Source organism: Nyctereutes procyonoides, unplaced genomic scaffold (assembly GCF_905146905.1).
Source record: "Nyctereutes procyonoides isolate TBG_1078 unplaced genomic scaffold, NYPRO_anot_genome, whole genome shotgun sequence".
Lineage (NCBI taxonomy): Eukaryota > Metazoa > Chordata > Mammalia > Carnivora > Canidae > Nyctereutes > Nyctereutes procyonoides.
The window spans coordinates 14,955,162-14,978,332 of record NW_026575137.1 but is presented as its reverse complement, the minus strand read 5'-3'; the positions used below and the strand labels follow the sequence as shown (position 1 = coordinate 14,978,332).

Genomic DNA, 23,171 nt, shown 5'->3' with positions numbered 1-23,171 from the left:
CCTTCAGCCCAGGGCCTGATCCTGGAGTCCCGGGATCAAGTCCCAACATCAGGCTCCCCTGTGTGGAGCCTGCTTCTCCCTGTGTCTCTGTCTCTCTCTCTCTCCTCTCTCTGTCTCTCATGAATAAATAAATAAAATCTTTAAAAATAAATATTTTTAAAAAAAGAGTAAACTGTGTTTCAGGGAATTTGCAATTCGTAACTAGTGATAAATTGTATTTGTTAGATATTCCTAAAAGTATTCTGAGAGTTTGAGCTTAGAGTTTGAAGATAGTTTGAGCTGAGAGTTTGTTCTTTGTAGTTTATTCTTCCTAACCATAAAATTGATCTAGATATATTTTAATGTTGTGTAATTCAGTATATACTGCTGTTACACCAGGCATCGTTAATTGATACTAAAATTTTTGGTGGTTTTAAGGGAATCAATAAAAATAACATTCCCTAAAACCCTCATTCAGAACCAGGTTGATATGACAAGAGACATGTCAGCTTTCTCTTATTGATTAGTTTACTAAAGAATGTGGCTTTAGATATGCAGGTAGAATGGCTTGCTGACACTGTCCCTAAATGAGACTGACTTCTCCAAATAGTCTAGGCAATTCTCGATAACTGTAGGCCTCACCTGTAGCATGTAGTGGAAAGCACTGAAGAAGGCATCCTCTGTAGGAAGCAGCTCCTGAAAGAGGGAACAGGAGGTGAGCCTCACATATCTAGACCTCCCAAACATTTTAAGTGAGTGAATCCTTTTCCATCAAATAATAATAACTTCTAGCAAGTAGAAACATAAGCCTATTGATTTTGATACAAAATTTGACTTTCTTCCGTAACTGGATCAAATAGTTTGGGTATTTGTGATTATATTTTCTTTGTTCTCTAAAAGTTGTGTTAAAGCTTTACTTTTGGGGGGGAAAAAGTACCTTTGACTCCTGGGTAATCTTCTTTTTTCTCATTTTTTAATTAAAATTTTTATTGGGGACTGGTATGTCTTTCTTAGGATTGGATTTCATGTTAGATATAGTTTGACCTTTTTACTTGTTCCTTCATAAGGAATTTGCTGTAGACCCTAGCTGGTATCCCTCCTTCCTCTGTTATCAGTAGTGTAATTTGTAGAATTTTACTACTATGAAACTCTCCCAGGGGATCCCTGGGTGGCGCAGCGGTTTAGCACCTGCCTTTTGGCCCAGGGCGTGATCCTGGAGACCCAAGATCGAATGCCACGTCGGGCTCCCGGTGCATGGAGCCTGCTTCTCCCTCTGCCTGTGTCTCTGCCTCTCTCTCTCTCTCTCTCTCTCTCTCTCTTTCTGTGACTATCATAAATAAATAAAAATTAAAAAAAAACTCTCCCAGGAAATAGACATCATGGTGAAATGAATTCTGAAAATAATGCATACTATAAAATGATCATTGGTATGTTAAAAATTCTTTTAGAAAATCCTATAATTAAAAAAAAATGAAAAAGTACTTTAGTTTTGCTTAGCATTCTTGTAACTTGACCATTGAGTACTTTCTTAGTATAGACGTCCTTTTGGCAATCCAGTGAACAGAAAATATTTCTGGAAGGACTGCCTATTTCAGTCCTTATGTCTTATAAATCTTAACCACTTTCTTACTGTCCCTCCACTCCTGCTAAATAGGTAGGTTTAAACAGTTTTAAGTAGATAGAAATGGAAAAATAGAGATGGAAAGTAAGACTTGAGTTAAATAATGGATCTTAAAAGGATGTGGAGCCATCTGTTAAACCAAGATTTTGATACTGTTCAAGCCAAAGATGTTAGGTTAGCTAGTATTACTCAGTTATCTCTGACCTGCTGAGTGTTCTTTTCCCATATAACACTTTATGCACCAGCACAGAGAGACTCCTGAAATTTTTCTTTAAAGGGAGCATTTTATATTTAATTTAGTTTTACCATTTGCTTTCTATTTGACAGCTGTTTTCCAATGGAAAATGTTTGGCCCACACACAATGAAAATCATCTTCAAAAGGCCTAACATTCTGTCTTCAAAATACATGAATGCAAGTTAGTTATATTATAGAATAGAATATGCCTAGCAAAATTATTAGGATTGAATATTTATGAACATAAACATTTACATAGCATTCAATAACTGTTAGCATAAGGAAAAACTGATAGACAAACCCTCTTTCCCCTGCCTTTTTCTCCCTCCACAACACACACAGTTTTATTTAAATATCACAACTCTTTTGGTTATTATATCCTAATTTCTGCGATGCATCAAACCTACATTTATTTTCAACAAATGCTAAATGACCAGATGTTAAATTAATATTCCTCTGAGGCCAAAGTCAAATATCACTAATTAAGGTGTGATGAACTTACAGGATACAAAAGTAATTGTAAAATTTTATTTTAAGAAGTAATTTTTAAAAATAATTTAAAAAATAATCAAATGTTAAATACTTGGTGTTGTCATGCAGGAATGCTAGTCTATATGTCAGCTTTTTAGTTTGCTCCAAAAAATTATACTGCATATTTTTAAAATTCCAAGTAAGTATTCCCTATTTATAAGCAGTTATTCTCTACAAGCTTAAGTCCCTAGACTCAAAACTGTAAGGAATTTTTATCTTAAAGCAATAAGTGAAGCTCTTTTGAAGTTTGATTATTGAGAATAAAATATCTTTTGAGACCTCAGGTTTTTCTCCATACCCTTTCATCTTTTCATGGATATTGTACCAGGTTGTGGAAATTCTTTTGTCATGAGATTTTAAAATGGCAAAGTTGACATTTTGCTTTTCATTCTTGTCAAAATGTGAAGAATTTCCTAATAGGACTTTTTCTTAAAAGACTCACAGCTTAAAATCATTAATTAAAAATTAAGTCAATTCTAAGATGAAATCAGAGAGGGAGACAAACCATAAGAGACTTTTAATCATAGGAAACAACCCGAGGGTCGCTGGAAGGGCGGTGGATGGGGGGGTAGGGTAACTGGGTGATGGCCTTAAGGAGGGCACGTGATGTAATGAGCACTGGTATTATATAAGACTGATGAAGCACTGAGCTCTACCTCTGAAATTAATAATACATTATATGCTAATTGGCTGACTTTAAAAATTTTTTTAAAGGAAAAAAATTAAGTCCGTTTTTAAGTTTTGTTTACTGATATGGTAATATACTAAACAACCTTCTATAAAGGTTAGAATCGTGACATAACATAATTTCTAAGGTTATTTCTACCTTGTATATTTTTATTAAATATGTATTCAGAAAATTTGTATTATTCTTAAGTTTATAGCGCTCTCAATGTTCATAGTAAGTGTAAGTCTATGTCCCTGTTGAATGTTTTGAGAGTTTGTATCTAAATTTGGCTTTCACAGTTCTCACTAATAATTGCTGCATTTTATTCTTCCAACACAGTGCACATTTATACTTCAGTTTTCCAGTAAAGTTTCACCATATAAAGCAGTAAGATTTTTATTCTGTATCTAGAATGCCTACCAATGTTTATTTATTTTTTTAAGATTTATTTCAGAGAGAGAGAGAGTGTGTCAAACAGACTCCACAGTGAGCCCAGAGCCCAACAAACCCAATGCAGGGCTCTATCTCATGTCCCTGAAATGACCTGAGCCAAAACTGACAATCAGACACTTGACTGCTCCACTCAGGCACCCTCCATATGTTATTTATGTTGATATAGAAAGGATAGTAACTTTATGTCATATGGTCATTAATCAAGCACAGGTACAGAGGTACTAGCACTGTTACTGAAATGATTAATTGCTTGTTTGGCATTCTAAAGATTAAGGCTAAAGCTGAAGCTGATTTTGGCTGAACACTGAGGCTAAGCCAAACTTTGTTGAATGCCTGTTTTATGTTTTGGGAAGACTTACTTGTAGGGAGATTATGCAATTTACATGAAACTATACAGAGAATAAGTGGTAGAAGTGGAATTTTGACCAGGTTGCCTAAACTTTTCTTCTGCCTTAATAAATTGTGACTGACCTTAAAAAATAGTTGATCTTAGCATCATTGTCCCCTACACACAAACAGATTTCCCCTCTTCTTCCCTCCTTCCTTCCTTCAAGAAAAGCTAGGATAGAAAAGAGTTTTAGAAGATAGTATCATTTCCTTTTCAGTGAAATTACTATTTTAAAGACTGTTTAGGATTATAATTTGATAGAAAATGGAAGTGTAGAGTTTTTGAGGACTTTTTTTTTTTATTGATAACTGTAGTGAATAAGCCCTCAGGGAAATTAAACGTTCCTAAATAACCCATTGTTGATATATAATTTGCCTTTAATTTAATCATGCTTGAACATATTTGTGATACGGTGGTAATTGGAGAATTGGTCTATGAAAAATAAAATGGAATTTAAGATGTAAAATTTAAGTTTAAAAGATACTAACGGAGCAACAGGGCTAAAAATGGAGGAACTTCCTGACTTAAAATTTTATAATTTTACAGATTATCTTAAAATTTAATAAAAATATCAGTTACAGTTACTATTTAAATTTTATTGCCAATAACAAGAGGAACCCTGAAAGCTCACCTAAATTTCCAGGCAAAGGAAATGTTTGATACTTATAAAAGCTTCTTGTACATAGATAAGACTTATTTGTGTCTCTTTTAAAGAAGATCAGGGCAGCCTGGGTGGCTCAGTGGTTTAGTGCTGCCTTCAGCCCAGGGCGTTATCCTGGGGACCCGGGGTTGAGCCCCACGTCGGGTTTCCTGCATGGCCTGCTTCTCCCTCTTCCTATGCCTCTACCACCCCCCCATGAATAAATAAATAAAATTATTTTTTTTAAAAAAAGGATCATAGTCCCCTAGACATTTATTAATTATAAGTTTTATTTATCACAAAATGTTATTAATTTATCACAAAATTTATGAATTTTTTGCCGTTAACTAATAGGGGTAGCTGATTCACAGTGATATTTTTAAGTAGGTAATGTTTTAATCTTTGTGATTTTACAAGTAATAGGTAATTATAAAAATCAGAAATGTATAAATATATAAAGAGAATTAGAACTCTAGTACCAGCAAAAGTACTATTAAGATTTTTGGCGTAAATCCTTTCTAGTTTTTTCTGGCTGCACATAATACTAATTTAATATAACTTATATAAAATTGGGATTAGGTTATCTATACAGTTTGGCATCTTAGTTAAAAATTGAAAGTTAAAAGTTGAACATTGAACCTTGTTTAGCCATTTATGTGTCTTCATTTGTGAATTATTCATTTTTTCCCCATTTTTATATTGATGAGATAGTATTAGGGTTTATGACCATTTGCTCACGCATAAATAGAAAATTTTTTCAGGAATGCATTTAAGTTGGATAATTGTTTTACTTAATATATTTTATGTACCATTTTAAATCATTTTTCTTATTCTTCGAAGATATGCTGTGATAGCATTTGGATGTGCTAGCTGTCCAAAATTAACTTGTGGGCGAGAAGGCTGTGGAACAGAGTTTTGCTACCATTGTAAACAGATTTGGCACCCCAATCAGACCTGTGATGCTGCTCGACAAGAGAGAGCCCAGAGTTTACGTCTGAGAACTATACGTTCTTCATCCATTAGTTATAGTCAGGAATCTGGAGCAGCAGGTATTTATGTCTAACTTTTTCTAATAAAATATTTGACATATACAGAGCACTATAGTTCTCTTAATAAAAAAAAATGCAGTATTCACTTCCTGTTACTACCTTTTCTCCCTTCAGCTTTCAGAAGTGTTTAATGTGTTATTATTATTTCTGTCCCAAAAGTACTCGTCATTTACTATGGAAGAGAAAATGGTATTGAGGTTGGAAAGATTTTGTTGTTAAAAAAAAAAAAAAGAAAAAAGAAAAAAGGGAAGTGCCATGGTGATTTATATAATTGATAGCTGAGGATAGTCTGAACTATTGTTCATAAAGGTATGTTATGCAAAGCGTAGCAAAGATTTTTAATAAAATCATCTTTTATTTACAGATGTCTCATCTAATTCCAGGATCAAGGATTTACAATCATATCTTAGAGGGACACTAAGAATTTTGTGTCTTTGGCTAGGAATTTTTAAATTACCTGGGGATCTATATGTGAACAATATATGCATCTCCTAAATGTCAAAAATTAAAAAGTTCTGAATCTCTTAATGTTCTTTGAATAAAAATTGAAAAATATTTCCTATTTATAGAATTTCATTGTTTATTGGGATTTCAGTCATTTTTAGAAAAATGCTTTTCTCACTGATTACAAAATGGAAAAACTTGAAAAAATACAGAAATTTGTCAAGAAAATAATTTACATTCCTACACAGTATATTGAAATAGTCATGTACTTTATGCTATTAAGGTCTTATTCAATAGAATCAAATTTAAAATTAAATAAACTTCAACATTTAATACTTTATACAATGTACACAGATTTTCTTGCTTATTTGCTCATTGACTTGTTTCTGTTGCTTTTTCTGAAGAGTTGAGGTGGAACTGAAAAGTATTAATAATAATTTGTAAGTATGGGTCCAGAAGCAATTCAGAGGAGATCTGATATACCTAAACCCTGTAGAGTCAACTGTAGCCATGGAATGGTCCACTTGGAAATGATATCCCTCTTCTCTGTGTGGGCATGGATATTTATTACCAGACATACGTAATGAGTAGGAGCCTGGACTCTGGAATCAGCCTGTCTGAATTTGAATCCTAGCTTTTCCACTAATCCTGTGTGAGCGAGTTGTCTTATCTGTAAAATGAAGATACTAATATGTTTCTGTAAGATTGAAACTTTTCTTGACACATAGTAGGTGTTCTGACTATTTGAGGTAAAGAAACTAGAAAAAAGTCACCTGCTAGAGATTTGCATTTATTAATTTTAAAATAAACATCATAATGTAGTCATCAAATGAATGTTGATCTTTCTCACAATATTCACTGTGGGAGATGTTATGTTTATTTCAGCAATGCTAACCTGGAATGCCTTATTGGTCATAACCTTTAGATCCCAATACAGCTGCTTAGATTATCTTAATGTCGATTTGATTTCTGGAAATGACCAAAAGTTCTTTTGGAGCTAAGTCTAACAACTAGAATATCATACCAAGATGAATACTGGTTTAGGGTGGATCCAAAGTAAGATGTCACTATATGATCGAGAGTGATTTTTTTTTTTATAATAAGTAGCTTTAAAAGCAGTTCTGAAAGAAAAACTTCTCAAATGATTTGAGCCAAATAGTAGAATTGTTGGAATAAATATAGCCTTCCAAGGTGATTATTTTAAAAACTTCATTTGGAATTTTTCCATGTTCAAAAATCTTTTAATTCTGAAAACTTAAAGTACATGCATTTTTACCTCCAATGCTCTAAAAATCAAAGCTCTCAGAACAAATGCTTGTGTTAGAGTATTTTTTGATGTAATCTCTAAAAAAGCTTGAACTTGGCTACTCATTGACTTGTGGGGATCTAAAATGATTTTGTTTATTCCCCTTGTTTCAGATATCTTGGTATTTTTTGTCTCCTGCTATCATGATACAGTGAAAAATTGGCTGTACTTGTAATAATAATTGCTTAGCATGATAATAATTAATTGGCTCTTTCTTTCTGGTCAATTAGCTGAAGATAAAGAAATATGCTTAATCATCTGGTACATTAAATAATTTGTATTATGATATAATTATCTTTAAACTGTGACAGTATTACATCTACATGAGACACTTTCTTATAGCTAGGAAGTTTGTGCACTTGGAGTTAACATTTTAAATGAACTACATGTTTTTTATTTTTGTTACTATATTTTCCCCTTTATTAAAAATATGTTTAATTGGCTTTCCATCTTCATCTCTGACTCCTACTACTAACAGCCCAAAAGATAACCACTGTTAACATTTTGTTATAAGTCCTTACAGGTAATATGGTTGGAGTGGGAAAGTTTTTAAACAGATTTTGAGAACTGTATGTTTTGTAATTTGTTGGGTCCCCCCCCAACATGACAATAGCCCATATTTTAACAGTAAGTAAAAATATAATGATTTAAAAACAAAACAAAACAAAACCTTTGTCAAGCACACCTTAAATAGAAATGAGAAACTTTTTCTTAATATGAAGTTGCTGTGGATCGATGCTCAGAGAAGGGGGCATCAATTGACCATCTAATCAGTAAAACAGCTCCTATTTTGGATTTTTGCATTTGAGAATATCTTGAGAGAAATATATAATTTCTAATTTGTTTTAAGAGACAGACAAAACAGCCTTTTATAGATAAATAAGTACACAGTGGAAACATGCAGGTACGGATCTATAAAGAGACATCAAAAATACATTGCTTGTGGTGTTAATTCTTTAATATGTAATCTTAGCATATTAAAAGGCTGTTTTGTGGTTTAGAACCGTAGAATGAATGGGGATGTTATCTTTCATTTTATTCTGAAGATTGCATGTATCAGAGCCAAAGTGGGGTCTCTTTACTCCCACCTCTAATTCAGATATTTACTACTTGAGGTATACTCTGGAATGAGGAAGTTTATTGATTAATATGCCATTTAAGCAGATAGTATTAGCATTTCTTAAAAGTACTAGACATTATATCTGCTGTGAAAGCCAGCTTCTTTAAATTCATGCTGCGTTAAAAATGTTAAAAAATTTTTAATGCAGGGGATCCCTAGGTGGCTCACCGGTTTAGTGCCTGCCTTCGGTCCAGGGCATGATCCTGGAGTCCTGGGATCGAGTCCCACATCAGGCTCCTTGCATGGAGCCTGCTTCTCCCTCTGTCTGTGTCTCTGCCTCTCTTTCTCATGAATAAATAAATAAAATATTTTTAAAAAAAATTTAATGCAGATTTTATGTTCTTTGGGTCATTTAAATCATGACATGAATATTTTTAATTTTTATATTCTAGTATCATTTTTCTTGGTCTGGCTGCGTAGAGTTATCAGTTTGCTCAAAATTGTTTGAAATTGTTAAAATACGAATTGTGAGCTTTGACCATTTCTTAAGTTAAAAAACAGCTTTGGCCCTAAAAGAAGCACTAAAGAAACCTGAATTCACTGATAAAGCACAGGTGAAATTTGACTGTAAAACTTTTAGGAAGGAAAATATAGTTTAATGCTTATCATGTAAGAAAATGGAACAAATACTTGAATTCAGCAGCTAGTACTACCCATATCATTTAATTGTGTGTAATTGGAAAATATAACTGGCTACCAATAATAGTAAAATAATTTACTGTTTGCTATTGAATAGATGGAAAGGTTCAAAATAGTTGTAGAATTTGAGATAACTCTTATTCTATGTCAGTGATTTTGAAACGTGCCATTTGATTTTAACGTGGCACCTGTGTGCATTGTAACCATATTATTATATACAAAAAGTACAGCAACAGCATTTGAATAAATTATTTTTTAAAAGACAAAGATAACTATTCTGCAGTATAAAGAATATCTAGATTTTAATAAAGTAGAGATGATTTGAAAATTTGTAGAATACAAAGTGCCACTCAGAGAAGATAGCAATGGGATAGGAACAAAGAAACTTCATGTAGTTTGGAGTTCGCCTAGGGGCTGTCCTTGGTTCTCCTGTCTCTTTTTATTATTTTGTTACTATTTGTTCTCATTGTTCCACTATTTTTGAAAATGTTTACAATTTGAAAATTTAATGTAAAACATGTTCCTTTTCTGAGAAAAGAAGAAAAATACGTTTTTTAAAAAAGTTATATAGATGTTCTTTGTAGCATTTCTTTTGGAAAAATATATGCTAAAAATAGTTGGCTTAAAGCTATCAGTTAACAAACTATGTAAAGATTTTTTGGCATTGCTACAATTGATTATCTATTAGACGTTGTTATTTTTAGACCAGTTTTATGTAATAAACATCTCTTTATTTTCCTAATAGCTGATGATATAAAGCCATGTCCACGATGTGCGGCTTATATAATAAAGATGAACGATGGGAGCTGTAATCACATGACATGTGCTGTCTGTGGTTGTGAGTTTTGTTGGTTATGTATGAAAGAAATCTCAGATTTACATTATCTAAGGTAAGTATATAAAAGGAGCTATTTAGTCTGTGGTCATACCACCCTGAATGTGCCCTGTCTTGTCTGATACTGGAAGCTAAGCAGGGTTGGGCCTGGTTAGTACTTGGGGGGGAAGGGAGAAAGAGCTCTTTATATCTAAATCTTTTATATATTTATTTTAGATAATTGGAAATAATATTAAAGATTTTTAAACATGATGCTTAGATACTGAGAAGAATGTGTTTTATTCTAGTTACATAAATTTAAAAGGAACCAAATTATTGTGTTAGTCACTTGGGATTAATTAGTCAAAAATAGCAAACATAGATTTCTTCTTTTTTTGTTTGTTTTGTTAAACTTAGAAGCTAGTATTTTATACTCCTATGTAGCTTATACTAGGTCATAAATATTTCCATGTGATTGTCTTATATATAAATTCCCTCATTTAGTCCACAAAGAGAATTGTGTGCCTAAAAATAAGCATGTTTTGCATTAATTTATTCTTTAAAAGCTAACCTAACATTTTTAGGATAATAGAGGACTTAGGATAAATATTTAACTTGAATACTAGTTATCACTTTCTTTTTAAAATAACTGATGGTGGACAGCCCGGGTGTCTCAGCGGTTTAGCACTGCGCCTTCAGCCCAGGGCCTGATCCTGGAGACCTGGGATCAAGTCCCACGTCAGGCTCCGTGCATAGAGCCTGCTTCTCCCTCTGCCTGTGTCTCTGCTTCTTTGTCTGTCTGTCATAAATAAATAAAAAAACTTTAAAAAATAAAATAACTGATGGTAGTTCTTACATTGATATTTGGGGGGGGGGGTTGTGGAGGGCTTTAATGAATTCAGAATTCAAGGAAATGAAAAAATAAAACCTCACTCCTGAGTATGAGAATTCTTCTTTAGAATCATTGCTTTAATGTAATATAGTCATCGGTTATGTTTTAGAGCAGTTACAGTTATAATTTTTTCAATTAGTCCATCAGGATGTACTTTTTGGGGGAAGAAACCCTGGAGCAGAAAGAAGAAGATACTGTGGCAGCTGGGAACACTTGTTGGTGCTCCCGTAGGAATTGCTTTAATAGCTGGCATTGCTATCCCTGCAATGATTATTGGCATTCCTGTATATGTGGGCCGTAAGGTAACATGCTTATTAATTCTTTATTAGTTTAAAATCTTCAGGTTTAAGATTGATATTGATGATTTTTTGTTTTTTGTTTTGAAAGATCATTTTTATGATCATTTTTATACTGAAATATCTTCAGTCTAAAACTATTTTTTCATAAGGTAATAAATTGTCAGTGTTTGGCAAACTTGTATGTATCCATAAAAAGTAGACTTGCAGGATCCCTGGGTGGCGCAGCGGTTTGGTGCCTGCCTTTGGCCCAGGGCGCCATCCTGGAGACCCGGGATCGAATCCCACGTCAGGCTCCCGGTGCATGGAGCCTGCTTCTCCCTCTGCCTGTGTCTCTGCCTCTCTCTCTCTCTCTGTATGACTATCGTAAATAAAAAAAAAAAAAAAATTAAATAAAAAAAAGTAGACTTGCTTTAAAATTACCTGAATCTGAAAACTTTAGTACATTTCCTTTCTAACTTTAAGTATTGAAGGACACACCTGCTATTTTTCTCACGGGTATATCCTTGTAAAGTTAGGTCTATAAAATGTTAATAGCTAATAAGTAACATATGCCCTCAAGGCAAAGAATAATTAGCCAGTTCCTGAATTATTTTGAACTTTAGTTCAAAGGTTTTATTTTCTTAGATTACTGCTATTAATATGCTGTTCTGTAGATTATAACAGTCTTGTGAAAGTCCAGATACCAATAATTGCCACTGTCCTATGAGTGATGAATTCTACTTCATTAGCTAAGCAATCTTTTTTGTTTTTTTTTTAAATATATATATATTTTTTAATTTTTTATTTATTCACGAAAGTCACAGAGAGAGAGAGAGAGAGAGAGGCAGAGACACAGGCAGAGGGAGAAGCAGGCTCCATGCACCGGGAGCCCGATGTGGGACTCGATCCCGGGTCTCCGGGATCGCGCCCTGGGCCAAAGGCAGGCGCCAAACCACTGCGCCACCCAGGGATCCCTAAGCAATCTTTTTTGAAAGGTTAAAGGACCATTTATGAAGTGGCTAAGAATTCTGCTGTCTATGTTAGTGGAATCTCAGAATTGAGAAGTAACTTTAGAAATTATCTGAGGGGCTCCTGGATGGCCCAGTGGTTGAGCGTTTGCCTTTGGCTCAGGTCGTGATCCTGGGGTCCTGGGATTGATTGAGTCCCACATCAAGCTCCCTGCAGGGAGCCTGCTTCTCCCTCTGCCTGTGTCTCTGCCTCTCTCTCTCTCTCTCTCTTATAAATAAATAAAATATTTTAAAAAACAAACTCCCTAAACTTATTTAAGGTCCCAAACATAGTAGCTGATTATAATAATCCTTCATGTAGTTACCCAAAACAAGGCTTTGCTAAAAGCAAGACTATTCAGATACTTGGAAATAGAAGTAGAAGGGAAGGAGAGACTGTTATACTGCATACATCTACAAATAATTCATAGAGGAGAGATCTCATTGTTCATATCTTAGGTGCAGTTTTAAGTCCTTTTTTCAAACGTATACTGAAAGGGTTGAAAGTTGTTGAATTAGTTTCCCATTGAAACAATGCTCTCTGTGCTATTTAGGGATATAAGTCAGCCCAGGAAAACTTGTTAGGTTGATAAAGTAGCTAAAAGCTTAGTCTTTATTTACAGTATCAAATAGAAAATGTGGCACAAGACAGTAAAACAAAAAATTAAGTTGAACCAGAGATAGAATAATATCACTGTGATTGAACATTGGTGCTTAAGGATGCAAAATTTTCTGGAAGATTCCTATCTACTCTGTCAGTTTTTAACTTTGGCTTTTCTCTGCTTCATTGCTAAGTTTTTCAGGAATGGTAGTGGGGAGAGGAACAAGAATTAACTGCAGTACTGAAGGTTGATGAAAGATGCCTTGGGAGGGTCTGCCATTTCTGCGTGCATGGACTATTTAGGGAAGTATAGAGGCTCATTTCCTAGGAACTTAGTTAATGCTGGCAGGATTCTCACTAGGAAATGTGAATGCTTCTCGTCTCATGCATGCTTCATCCACCTTCCCGCCCCAGCTTTCTCACTGTTTCCTATCTCCTACAAGGCTCATTGTACTTTATAGCCTTCAAGACAACCATGTAATTATTTTATTAAATCTCACCTGTAACATTGTGCATAAGTCAAGTATTTTAGAGACTACCCATACATTTTTGGGGGCTATTTTGAATCTCTCTTGAAACAGAGGAGAAATATACTTTATTAGCTTCAGCCCTTGCAAACCATGAAACCAAAGAGACTGAGCTGTTCTTGAAGTTCAGATATCTTACAGACCACTTTCAATGTGATACTAAATTCTATTTATTAATTCTATTTAAAATTGTTTATTATCTCACAAGCCACTTCTAATGTGATATTAAATTCTATTAATCTAAGTTCATATATCTCACAAGCCACTTTCAATGTGATATTAAATTCTATTTATTATAATACAATACCTATACTGTACAAAGATGCGAAGAGATCTAACTCCTGTCCTCTGGAAGCATTATTTATTCTTTTTTTCCTCTTTCTGCCTTTTACTTTGAACTATAAATGAGATCCCTGGATTCTGAGTCATTTGATATTTTTTCTTTATAAAAAGGGATTCAAGAAAAAAATTGACTAATTTAGTGATATTTGCTTCTTAGTACTGCTTGTTAAGGTCAATTTAAAAAAAAGTGTGGCAGTCTTCCCTAGAAACCAACTTTTATCATTTAGGGATGCCTATTTAGAAAGAAACCCATGGAATGCTAAATTTATTAGAAGTAATCTTACTAGTCAAGTATCCAATTCATGACTATATTGAAGATAATATTCTTAATGCCTTTTTCTTTGCTCAAAACATGATTTTACCCTTCTTGAATAAGATTATACATTTACTCAAGACTGTTTAAAAGTAAACACAAAGTAAAATCTATTAAATTGCTGTCTTATTTAAGCAAATTATTAATAAGGACTAAATTATACATAAGAATATGGTTTAAGAAAAATAGAACAATTATCTTGAATTAGGACACTTAAGTGAATGAAATTATGAAAGAAATCACTTTAATTACTAGCAAATGTAGATCTATTTCATTTAAATTAAATATATAACGTGTTTTCTCTTTAAACCCCCACCCCATTTTTATTTTTAATTCAAGATTCACAATCGATATGAAGGCAAAGACGTTTCGAAGCACAAACGGAATTTGGCCATAACAGGTGGTGTAACATTGTCTGTAATAGTATCTCCAGTTGTAGCTGCAGTAACTGTAGGTAAGAAAATGCTTAAAAATACTGATTACCTCAAATTTTATAAAATTTAAGTTTTACAGAAGGATTTTTCCAAAGCAAAGCATTATATTGCAGAAGGTTAAGAGAGTTTTGTTTTGTTTTTTTTACTAAGAACAGTATAAGCTGAGCCTGCAGAAAGCCTCTCATTGAGTGACTGTATTGGTTAAAAGTATTATAGACTCAGAAACTTAGAGTTAGGATAATTGGCAAATTCTTATTGGCTCATACCCACCCTTACCACTTTCTCAAGCCTTGGCTCTGAAAAACAAAAAGGTTTACATCTTTTTTTCTCATGCGTGTCACCTAAGAGGTTAGAAGCTTTGAATTTGTCTCTTCACAGCTAGATAAATCCATTTTGGGCAAGGATTGGAAAACAGCAGCACTTTTCTCCTATACACTTTCTCTTGAAAAGGCTTTCTGAGAACTAATGTTTCTGTGATTATTTTTTAACTTACAATTACTAATTTAATTCCTCTTTAGGTATTGGTGTTCCTATTATGTTAGCCTATGTCTATGGTGTTGTTCCAATTTCTCTCTGTCGAAGTGGAGGTTGTGGAGTCTCTGCAGGCAATGGAAAAGGAGTCAGGATTGAATTTGATGATGAAAATGATATAAATGTTGGTGGAACTAACACAGCTGTAGGTAAGTCTTTTAAGCAAAGGAAGAGGATGTACTTATTAATAGTTTTAGTTGGGAGAATAGGTTAAATGCAAATTAGAATTTCCATTGCCCTCCTTTCACTAGGCCTAATAGCGTTCATCCTGAAGTACATCAGTGAAATGAATTGCCTGGGAAAGGTGAATGGATGAAAGAGGTTGGAAGAGTCCTGGGTACCTAACCTATACTAGAAATGTAATGTTGTAGAAATTCTTGACTTTTAATCTTAAACTTTGCCTGAAATAATACAAATTGGTAAAACAGGATATGAAGAGAAAGGTAGTTCATAAAAGAAGTATAGATAGCTAGTGAAGAGAGAATATCTTTAACCCAATGTTACTCAAAGAAATATTAATTAGAACAATAACTGGAGAGCGAAAAGGCCCCCATAGACTGCTAGTAGGAGTAAATCTTAAGAAATGTGTGTGTTCTATCTTCTGGTAATTCTTATTATAGAAATTTGTCTTCAGGGAATAATCAGGCAGATGTGCAAAGATAATGTCCACTTTCTTACCTCCCATTCTCTATTGAACCCACACCAGTCAGATTTGGTCCCTACCACTCCATAGTTTTATCTCGACCACTCCACCAAAGCAGAGTCACGAATGACCTCTGTGTTACCAGATAAAATGGTCAACTCTTGGTTTTCATCTTAATATAACAATACACCTGACATGGTAGAACATGCCCTCCTTCTTGAAACATTTTCTTATCTTCAGAGAAACCATTTCTCATTTCATCATATCTCCTAATCATTCCTTCTTAGTCTTCATCTATACTCATTCCCTGAGTCATCTCACCTATGAAATAACATGTAGCCTGACCACTCATACATTTGTATCTAGGCTAGAACTCGCCTCTGAACTTCATGTTTGTGTATCTAACTCTTCTCGTTAATCTAAATATCTAACAAGAATTTCAAGGTTAACTTGTCTGTAACCAGACTCTTCACTCTAAAACCTGTTCTCTCTAGTCATCATCCACTCCTCATTTGGTAGCCTCTCCATTCTTGCTGTTTAGACCAAAACCCCTCACTTAGAGTGATTCTTCCTGTTCCCTTCTTACCTTACATGTGATCTGACAGCAAAATCTGGTGCTCCCTTCAATATTTAGCCATAATTCAACCATTTCTCATCCTCTCCACTTTAGTCCAAGCTACTATCCTTTTTTTGGATTTTTCAGTCCAAGCTACCATCTCTGTCCTTTTAATAGCCTATTATAATATAGCTTCTTTAGCTGATCCATCAGTTTCTCATCTTTCTGCTCACTATTTCACAGTGTGTCTTTCTTATGCTCAGAACTCTCCTAGTGCTTCCAACTGTCATGGAGAAAAAATCCACAATCCTTATCTTGGACTATATGGCCCCACATGATCTGTCCTGGGTTGCATCTCTGAACTCCTCTCTTGTCACTCTTCTATTTAATACCACCCCTTCCTTGATGTTTTTGAGGATGCCAAGTACACCGCCACTTGCAGGCTTTTAAATTGGCCATTCTCTCTGCCTGGTATAGTCTTACCCCAGATAATTTTATGGAATATAGTGGTATCAGTTCTTGTAATAGCTTGTATACAATTCAATCTGTAGAACATACTAAGAAATCAGCTTGTGGTGCACTTTATTGACCTGGAGAATAATAAGCTCTTTAAATGAAACCCTTATTGAAAACACATATTTTCCTCCAACAGTCAGCTAAATTTTTCAAAGATTTTTTATAGAATTCCTAAATCTTCTGTATTTTTTAAAAGAAGTGGTGAGTTTTTTTTTTTTTTTTTGGGGGGGAGTATTTCAAGCCAGTTTATTTTAGATTGAAGGTAAAAGTTTGATTCCTTAAAAGCACTTATTCACAGTCTGTAATAAGTTGTTTTTTGTTTACTTGGCTTCTTAGGGATGGGGGCTATACCTGTCTTCTTTGATATTGTATTTTTAGAACCTGGTGCTTGATTTCACCATCTTTATTTCCATTAGCATACAAAAATCCTAATATCTTTAATATTAAAAAAAGGAGAAAGCCAGTTTTCTCCTCACATTTCTTCTCCATCCTCATTTCCTTTTTCTTCTTTCTTAATATGAGTACAGTTGACACAAACGTTACATTAATTTCAAGTGTACAACATAACGACTTAACAAGTTTCTATAATGCTGTGCTCACCACAAGTGTAGCTACCACCTATCATCATAGAAAGCTATTACAGTAAAAAAAGTGGTAACCATGTAATACTGAGAGTCAGTCCCTAATCCAGTTTTACACTCTGAGATAGCTCCCTGTCCTTTTACCCCATAGTTATGTGTTCCTGACTCCAGATGTCTTTCCTATTTCTTTGTATGTTGTATAATGAAAGGTCCTTTCTGAAATCATGGAGGAACTTAAGAAGAGGGAAATGAATAATCACACTTATGTAATTTCTTTAAAATATTTACATTTAGATACAACTTCAGTAGCAGAAGCAAGACACAACCCTAGCATAGGGGAGGGAAGTGTTGGTGGTCTGACTGGCAGTTTGAGTGCAAGTGGAAGCCACATGGATCGAATAGGAGCCATTCGAGACAACCTGAGTGAAACAGCTAGTACCATGGCCCTAGCTGGAGCCAGTATAACAGGGAGTCTGTCAGGAAGTGCCATGGTGAACTGTTTCAACAGGTAAGAAAAATGTCCTTTTTTTGTTTTGTTTTTTGTTTTTTGCTTTCGTTTTTACTTCTGTTATCTCAGGTGTGAATTAGATGAGAATTTTGAATGATTATGTAATTATGTAATCATTATGATTATTTGTAATCCTATGTCAGGGCTGAAAACAGAATTATTAAGAATGAAATTTAGTGGTAAACAGTAAAATTTTTACTTGTTTGAATTTTCTGTCTATATACCCATGCTGTGATAAAAACCAAGTCTAAGGCATAGCATTCTATTAACTTTTTCCCTGCATTTGTCAGATTTGATATGAATCTGTGTTGGATCTGCTTTGGTAGACACAGTAAAGGCAGTGCTTAAGCCTGGACCTTACCTCTGGTGGTGGCAGCAGCTAGCTGTTAGAAAAGGAAACACTGGCTGAGGCCTGGGGGGAGCAGGTGGAGTCAGGATGTGTGAGAATGTGTCAGCTGAGGCCAGGGTAGTGTAGTCCCCCGGAATCATTTTGTGTGTTAGTGCTTATTTTGTTTTCATCAAGTCTTTTAAAACAGCCATACATATAAGTAGGAAAAATTAAAGCATTTTTATCTTCCTTTGTTTTTCTCTAAGTCACTATTCTTGACTTCTGTTTATTAGCTTTGTTGTTTTTCTCTTAATGTAGGATAGTATACATGAATTAAAAAATAAATGGTCATATTATCTTATTTTTGGGTAGCTTTTATTTTTTTTTAGGTAGCTTGCTTTTATACTTTTAAACACAAACTTAAAAGTTAGAGTAGTGTTTATTATGACTTTTTTTTAAAGAATTGGGTATTAAATTTATAGGATCGTTTTTAATATATAGATACTCCAGATGTTTTGATCCACTGATCTGTCATGTAGACTGGTTTTTAATGTATTCAGATATTGTTTCATACTCAAACATGGCAAATAGAGATTTAATTAAAATCCTTTATGTCCTTTCTATGTCACTCTATTACTACCTTACTTGGCAGACAGCTAATTTTTCCTCTTTTATTTGGATGGCTGGTACTGTTTATTTGCTGCAGTAGAATTTGAATAATCAAATAAAAGGAAATTAATAAAAAATGCTGATAGTTGTTTCTAAAATAGTTTTTGTTACTAGGGTTCTTATCTGAATGATTTGAAGATACAATACATACTATAGTAGTCTGATATTATATGTTATTTCAGTTTTTATCTTCTCCCTGCTCTTTAAGGTTGGAAGTACAAGCAGATGTCCAGAAGGAACGGTACAGTCTAAGTGGAGAATCTGGCACAGTCAGCTTGGGGACAGTTAGTGATAATGCCAGCACCAAAGCAATGGCAGGATCTATTCTGAATTCCTACATCCCATTGGACAAGTAAGGAAAGAACTATTAAAGAGTTAAAGTAGTTTTCAGATTGTTTTTTGTTTCTTTATTAAAGATTTTATTTATTTTAGAGAGAACACGAGTAGGGAGAGGGGTGGAGGGAAGAGGGAGAGAGAGATCCCAAGCTGACTCTGCACTGAGCACAGAGGACAACTCCACGCTCGATCCCACGACACTGAGATCATGACCACAGTCCAAATCCAGAGTTGGACACTAAACTGACTGAGCCACCCAGGCACCCCTTAAAATTAATTTTAAAAGAATTATTCCTATCAGACAAAATTATCATAAATAATGGTTACCAGCTGTTAGGTTCTCCAGGAAGAGAAAATGATGAGATGTCCAGAGTAGGCAAATCCAGAAAGTAGATTAGTGGTTACCAGAGGCTGGGGGCAGGGAGGCATGGCAGCAGACTGCTAGTGGATAGAGGGTTTCTTTTGGGAATGATGAAAATGTTCTGAAGTTAGTTGGTGGTGATAGTTGCACAACTATGAATATACTAAATAAAAACCATTGAATTGTGCACCTTTAAACAGGTGAACTTTCAATTAGCAGTAATCATGCCTCGGATAAATTTCATTGGCTATGATACTGCCACTGTGCAAAGCTAGGTGAGTTTTGTGACATGTAAATTATATCTCAGTAAAATTCTGGAAAAAATTGGAGAAGGTAACATAGTACCTGGAATAGCATAAGCAGTAAATGTAGCTACTTCTATTTTTTTTTAATTGAAATATTATTATAAATACAGTCCTTCAGGTACCTGGGTGGCTCAGTCAGTTAAGCATCTGCCTTCAGGTCAGGTCATGATCCCAGAGTCCTGGGATCAAGCCCCACCACGTTGGGCTCCCTGCTCAGTGGGGAGTCTGCCGCTCCCTCTCCCTCTGCTCCCCGCACCCCCGCTTGTGCTATGTCAAATAAATAAAATCTTAAATAAATCAATGAATAAATACAATTCTCTTATTTCAAGTAACGTTTTAATAGAACATATCCTGCATTAATTTGTTCTGATAGTTTTATGAAGTCTTTGAATTTTTCACACAGAAATCTCTCTCGCTTTGCTATTACCTGAAGAAAAATAAAAGGAAATTAGAAATTTATTTACATGTTACTCTTATGTTCCAGAGAAGGCAACAGTATGGAGGTACAAGTAGATATTGAATCAAAGCCATCCAAATTCAGGCACAACAGTGGAAGCAGTAGTGTGGAGGATGGCAGTGCCACCCGAAGTCATCCTGGTGGTTCATCCAGTGGCTTTCCTGAAGGTAAATCCGGTGCCACCAAGTGGTCCAAAGAAGCAACAGCAGGGAAGAAAGCAAAAAGTGGTAAATTGAGGAAAAAGAGTAACATGAAGATAAATGAGACCAGAGAGGACATGGATGCACAGTTGTTAGAACAACAAAGCACGAACTCAAGTGAATTTGAGGCTCCATCCCTCAGTGACAGTATGCCATCTGTAGCAGATTCTCACTCTAGTCATTTTTCTGAATTTAGTTGTTCTGACCTAGAAAGCATGAAAACTTCTTGCAGTCATGGTTCCAATGATTATCATGCCCGCTTTGCTACTGTTAACATTCTTCCTGAGGTAGAAAATGATCGTCTGGAAAATTCCCCACATCAGTGTAGCATTTCTGTGCTTACCAAAACCGCTTCATGTTCAGAAGTTCCACAATTGAATCATATTGCTGAAGAACATGGTAACAATGGAATAAAACCCAATGTTGATTTATATTTTGGTGATGTACTAAAAGAAACAAATAACAACCACTCACATCAGACAATGGAATTAAAAGTTGCAATTCAGACTGAAATTTAGGCCTGTAAATGCTGCAAATTAATTACCATTGAACAACCTTGTTTGGAGCTGGTTGAACTACATGTGACTACTTTAAGTTTCAAGTTACTAGCAAATGCCGGGTTATATAATCTAATGCAGATACGTTTTCTGTGTTCAGCAAAGCATTGTGTTTCATGTGGATCTTAATTACCAAACTTTGAAATGAAGGCTTTAAAAGTGCATTATTGTAAGGACAATAATTCTTAAGACAGGTATGTTTTGTGTGTTTGCCACAAAACATTACTTGAAGCACATACTTGTGTATTTAGATAGAAATTTGGCTTAATTTATAATCAATATAAAATACTAATACAGTTAGAAACATTCTTACAAAGAAAACTTGAGGTTGAGAGGTAAGTGGTTAGTGACATTTTATTGAAACCACTAAGGGATACTGTTTAAAGAACCTTGCAGGTTACTCTCAGTATATGATACTCTTTGTAACATTTCTATTCATAACTGGGCATAAATTTCTTTTTTTTTTTCATATGCAATGTGGATATATAAAGCTTAATGCAGCCCATTTGCTACCATTTGGATACTTAGACACTTTGAGCAAGATTGTGGCAGTATTTCTTTGAAATAGAAATATCTGGTACTCTATATATCTTGTGTATTGTTGATGCCATCTTAGAAGTAAAATGTAAAGGTAGGTTATTATGTATACTGATAGCACCAAATAAGATGTATAAAACTACAAAATAAAATTCCATTAGTTTGTTAAGTATTACAAAAAAGTCACGTGACCTTCTACCAAGAGGAAGTTTGCACCCCATTGATTCTTGGTGCCTTTGAAATAGGCTGGATCTTAAGGACCTAGTTGTTTGAGGATTTTGCTCTGTTGTTTTCCATAGTGTCCTCTCCAGACACCTTGGATTATGTACACAAATACAAGATAAATAAACATAAATATGATTAATAATAACAATGCTGAAAAAGTATTGGCCTACCAAAGACACACTCAGGCTTTAGTGAATACATAACCTCAGTTTTAAGACATGCGTATCTTCTCCAATCATGAAATCAAAGCACAGTGCAGAGTTTGTACCAAGTACTAAGGAGGGGTCTACGTATGGCTGGCTTTATTTTCTTTTGCTTTTGTTTATGGAAGGTGTTCAGCTGACATAAACAGAAGTTGGCCAAAATACTGCCTGTACTGTTAATTTCCTATATAATTAAATAAAACAGGTTAACCTCAATGATAGTAGTTGAAATGTTCCATCTTACGTGTTTCTGTTAAGTATTACCATTATGGTGCTATTAAGCGTTTTCTTTTATAAAAAGAAAAATGCCATGGGCTGCAGTCTTCTTCCACAATTTTTTCTCACAAGGTCCATTAATATGCTTATAACACTAGTGCCAGTTATTTTAGTTGATAATGCTTATTATGATATTTGTATATTTGTTTGCGTTCCAATTTTGTTCAATAGTGAGTGTGTAAGCTGCATATATTAAATAAATGTAAATACTAATGTATTGTTGCCTTATGGTTTGTGTGCAGGTATTTTTATAAGAATAAGAATAGTCATTTGGCACATGACAATTATAAATATTTCAAGCTATTGAGATGATTCTATATATTGATCTCAGCCCAAAAGGGAAGCATTTACTGAACTTCTCAACAAAGTGTTGACACACAAGGAATCCTTTCTTCATGTCTAATACCTGTCTTTCTTCTAGAAATAAGCTGTTTTATTATCAACATATTTCATTTTTTAAAGTGAATTGGTTGGAAAGTAAATAGATCTATCCTTAAATTGTGAAGAGAAGTATTGTTAAGTCAGAAAAATAAAAAAAAAATCTTAGAAGACTGTCCTAAGAAATTCTACTCTGGCAACATTAGATCATGAAACCAGAGCCATTTAAATTGAAGGTAGTAATTGTAATCAAATGCTTTCTATCCTCATGGCCTTTATATAATACATCAGTGATTTTTTCTGCTTTCCTGTTACATAGTTAATACTTAATAAAAATAATATGTATGAATTTGTTGATTACCTTGACATTTCTGTAAAAGGCTAAAGATTAAATGGAAAGCTAAACGACTTTTGGAGGAATACAACAAAAAGGGTGCCATATAGGAGGTCAGTTCCTCTTCTGTTTGTACCCTCAACCTGTACCACCCTGGTCTCACTTGAAAAAAATGATATAAACCTTTCAGCTGGCTTCAGAAGTTCCTTCATCTCTCAGGAGTCATTCAAACTTGAATTTATTTAGTACCAAACCAAATTCCCCTGGAGCTCAACTCTAGGACTAGCCTAGATAGAGCAAGAGAAGACTCCAGGGTTCAAGGCCTTATTAACTCACCAAAATCTTTGAAAGACCCTTTGTACGTTGCTTTCTTTAAGGTCTGTGTGTGT

The 23,171-nt window shown here is 34.4% G+C and overlaps 1 protein-coding gene and 1 pseudogene across 6 annotated transcripts in view; one reads left to right on the top strand and one right to left on the bottom strand.

Annotated features, from left to right (window-relative positions):
• The window catches only part of RNF19A (ring finger protein 19A, RBR E3 ubiquitin protein ligase), a 54,074-nt gene extending 31,277 nt beyond the window's left edge, over positions 1 to 22,797 (top strand). For all 6 annotated transcript variants that reach the window (XM_055303304.1, XM_055303305.1, XM_055303303.1 and 3 more), the window contains 8 exons: positions 5,356 to 5,564; positions 9,819 to 9,963; positions 10,919 to 11,081; positions 14,187 to 14,301; positions 14,800 to 14,961; positions 17,403 to 17,616; positions 18,822 to 18,965; positions 20,100 to 22,797. In XM_055303304.1, the coding sequence (XP_055159279.1) occupies positions 5,356 to 5,564; positions 9,819 to 9,963; positions 10,919 to 11,081; positions 14,187 to 14,301; positions 14,800 to 14,961; positions 17,403 to 17,616; positions 18,822 to 18,965; positions 20,100 to 20,790 (1,843 nt within the window). In that variant the 3' untranslated portion in view covers positions 20,791 to 22,797. The remainder of the gene's footprint in view (positions 1 to 5,355; positions 5,565 to 9,818; positions 9,964 to 10,918; positions 11,082 to 14,186; positions 14,302 to 14,799; positions 14,962 to 17,402; positions 17,617 to 18,821; positions 18,966 to 20,099) is intronic.
• Positions 19,453 to 19,583, bottom strand: LOC129495816 (U4 spliceosomal RNA; annotated as a pseudogene).
• Positions 22,798 to 23,171: the final 374 nt, after the last annotated feature.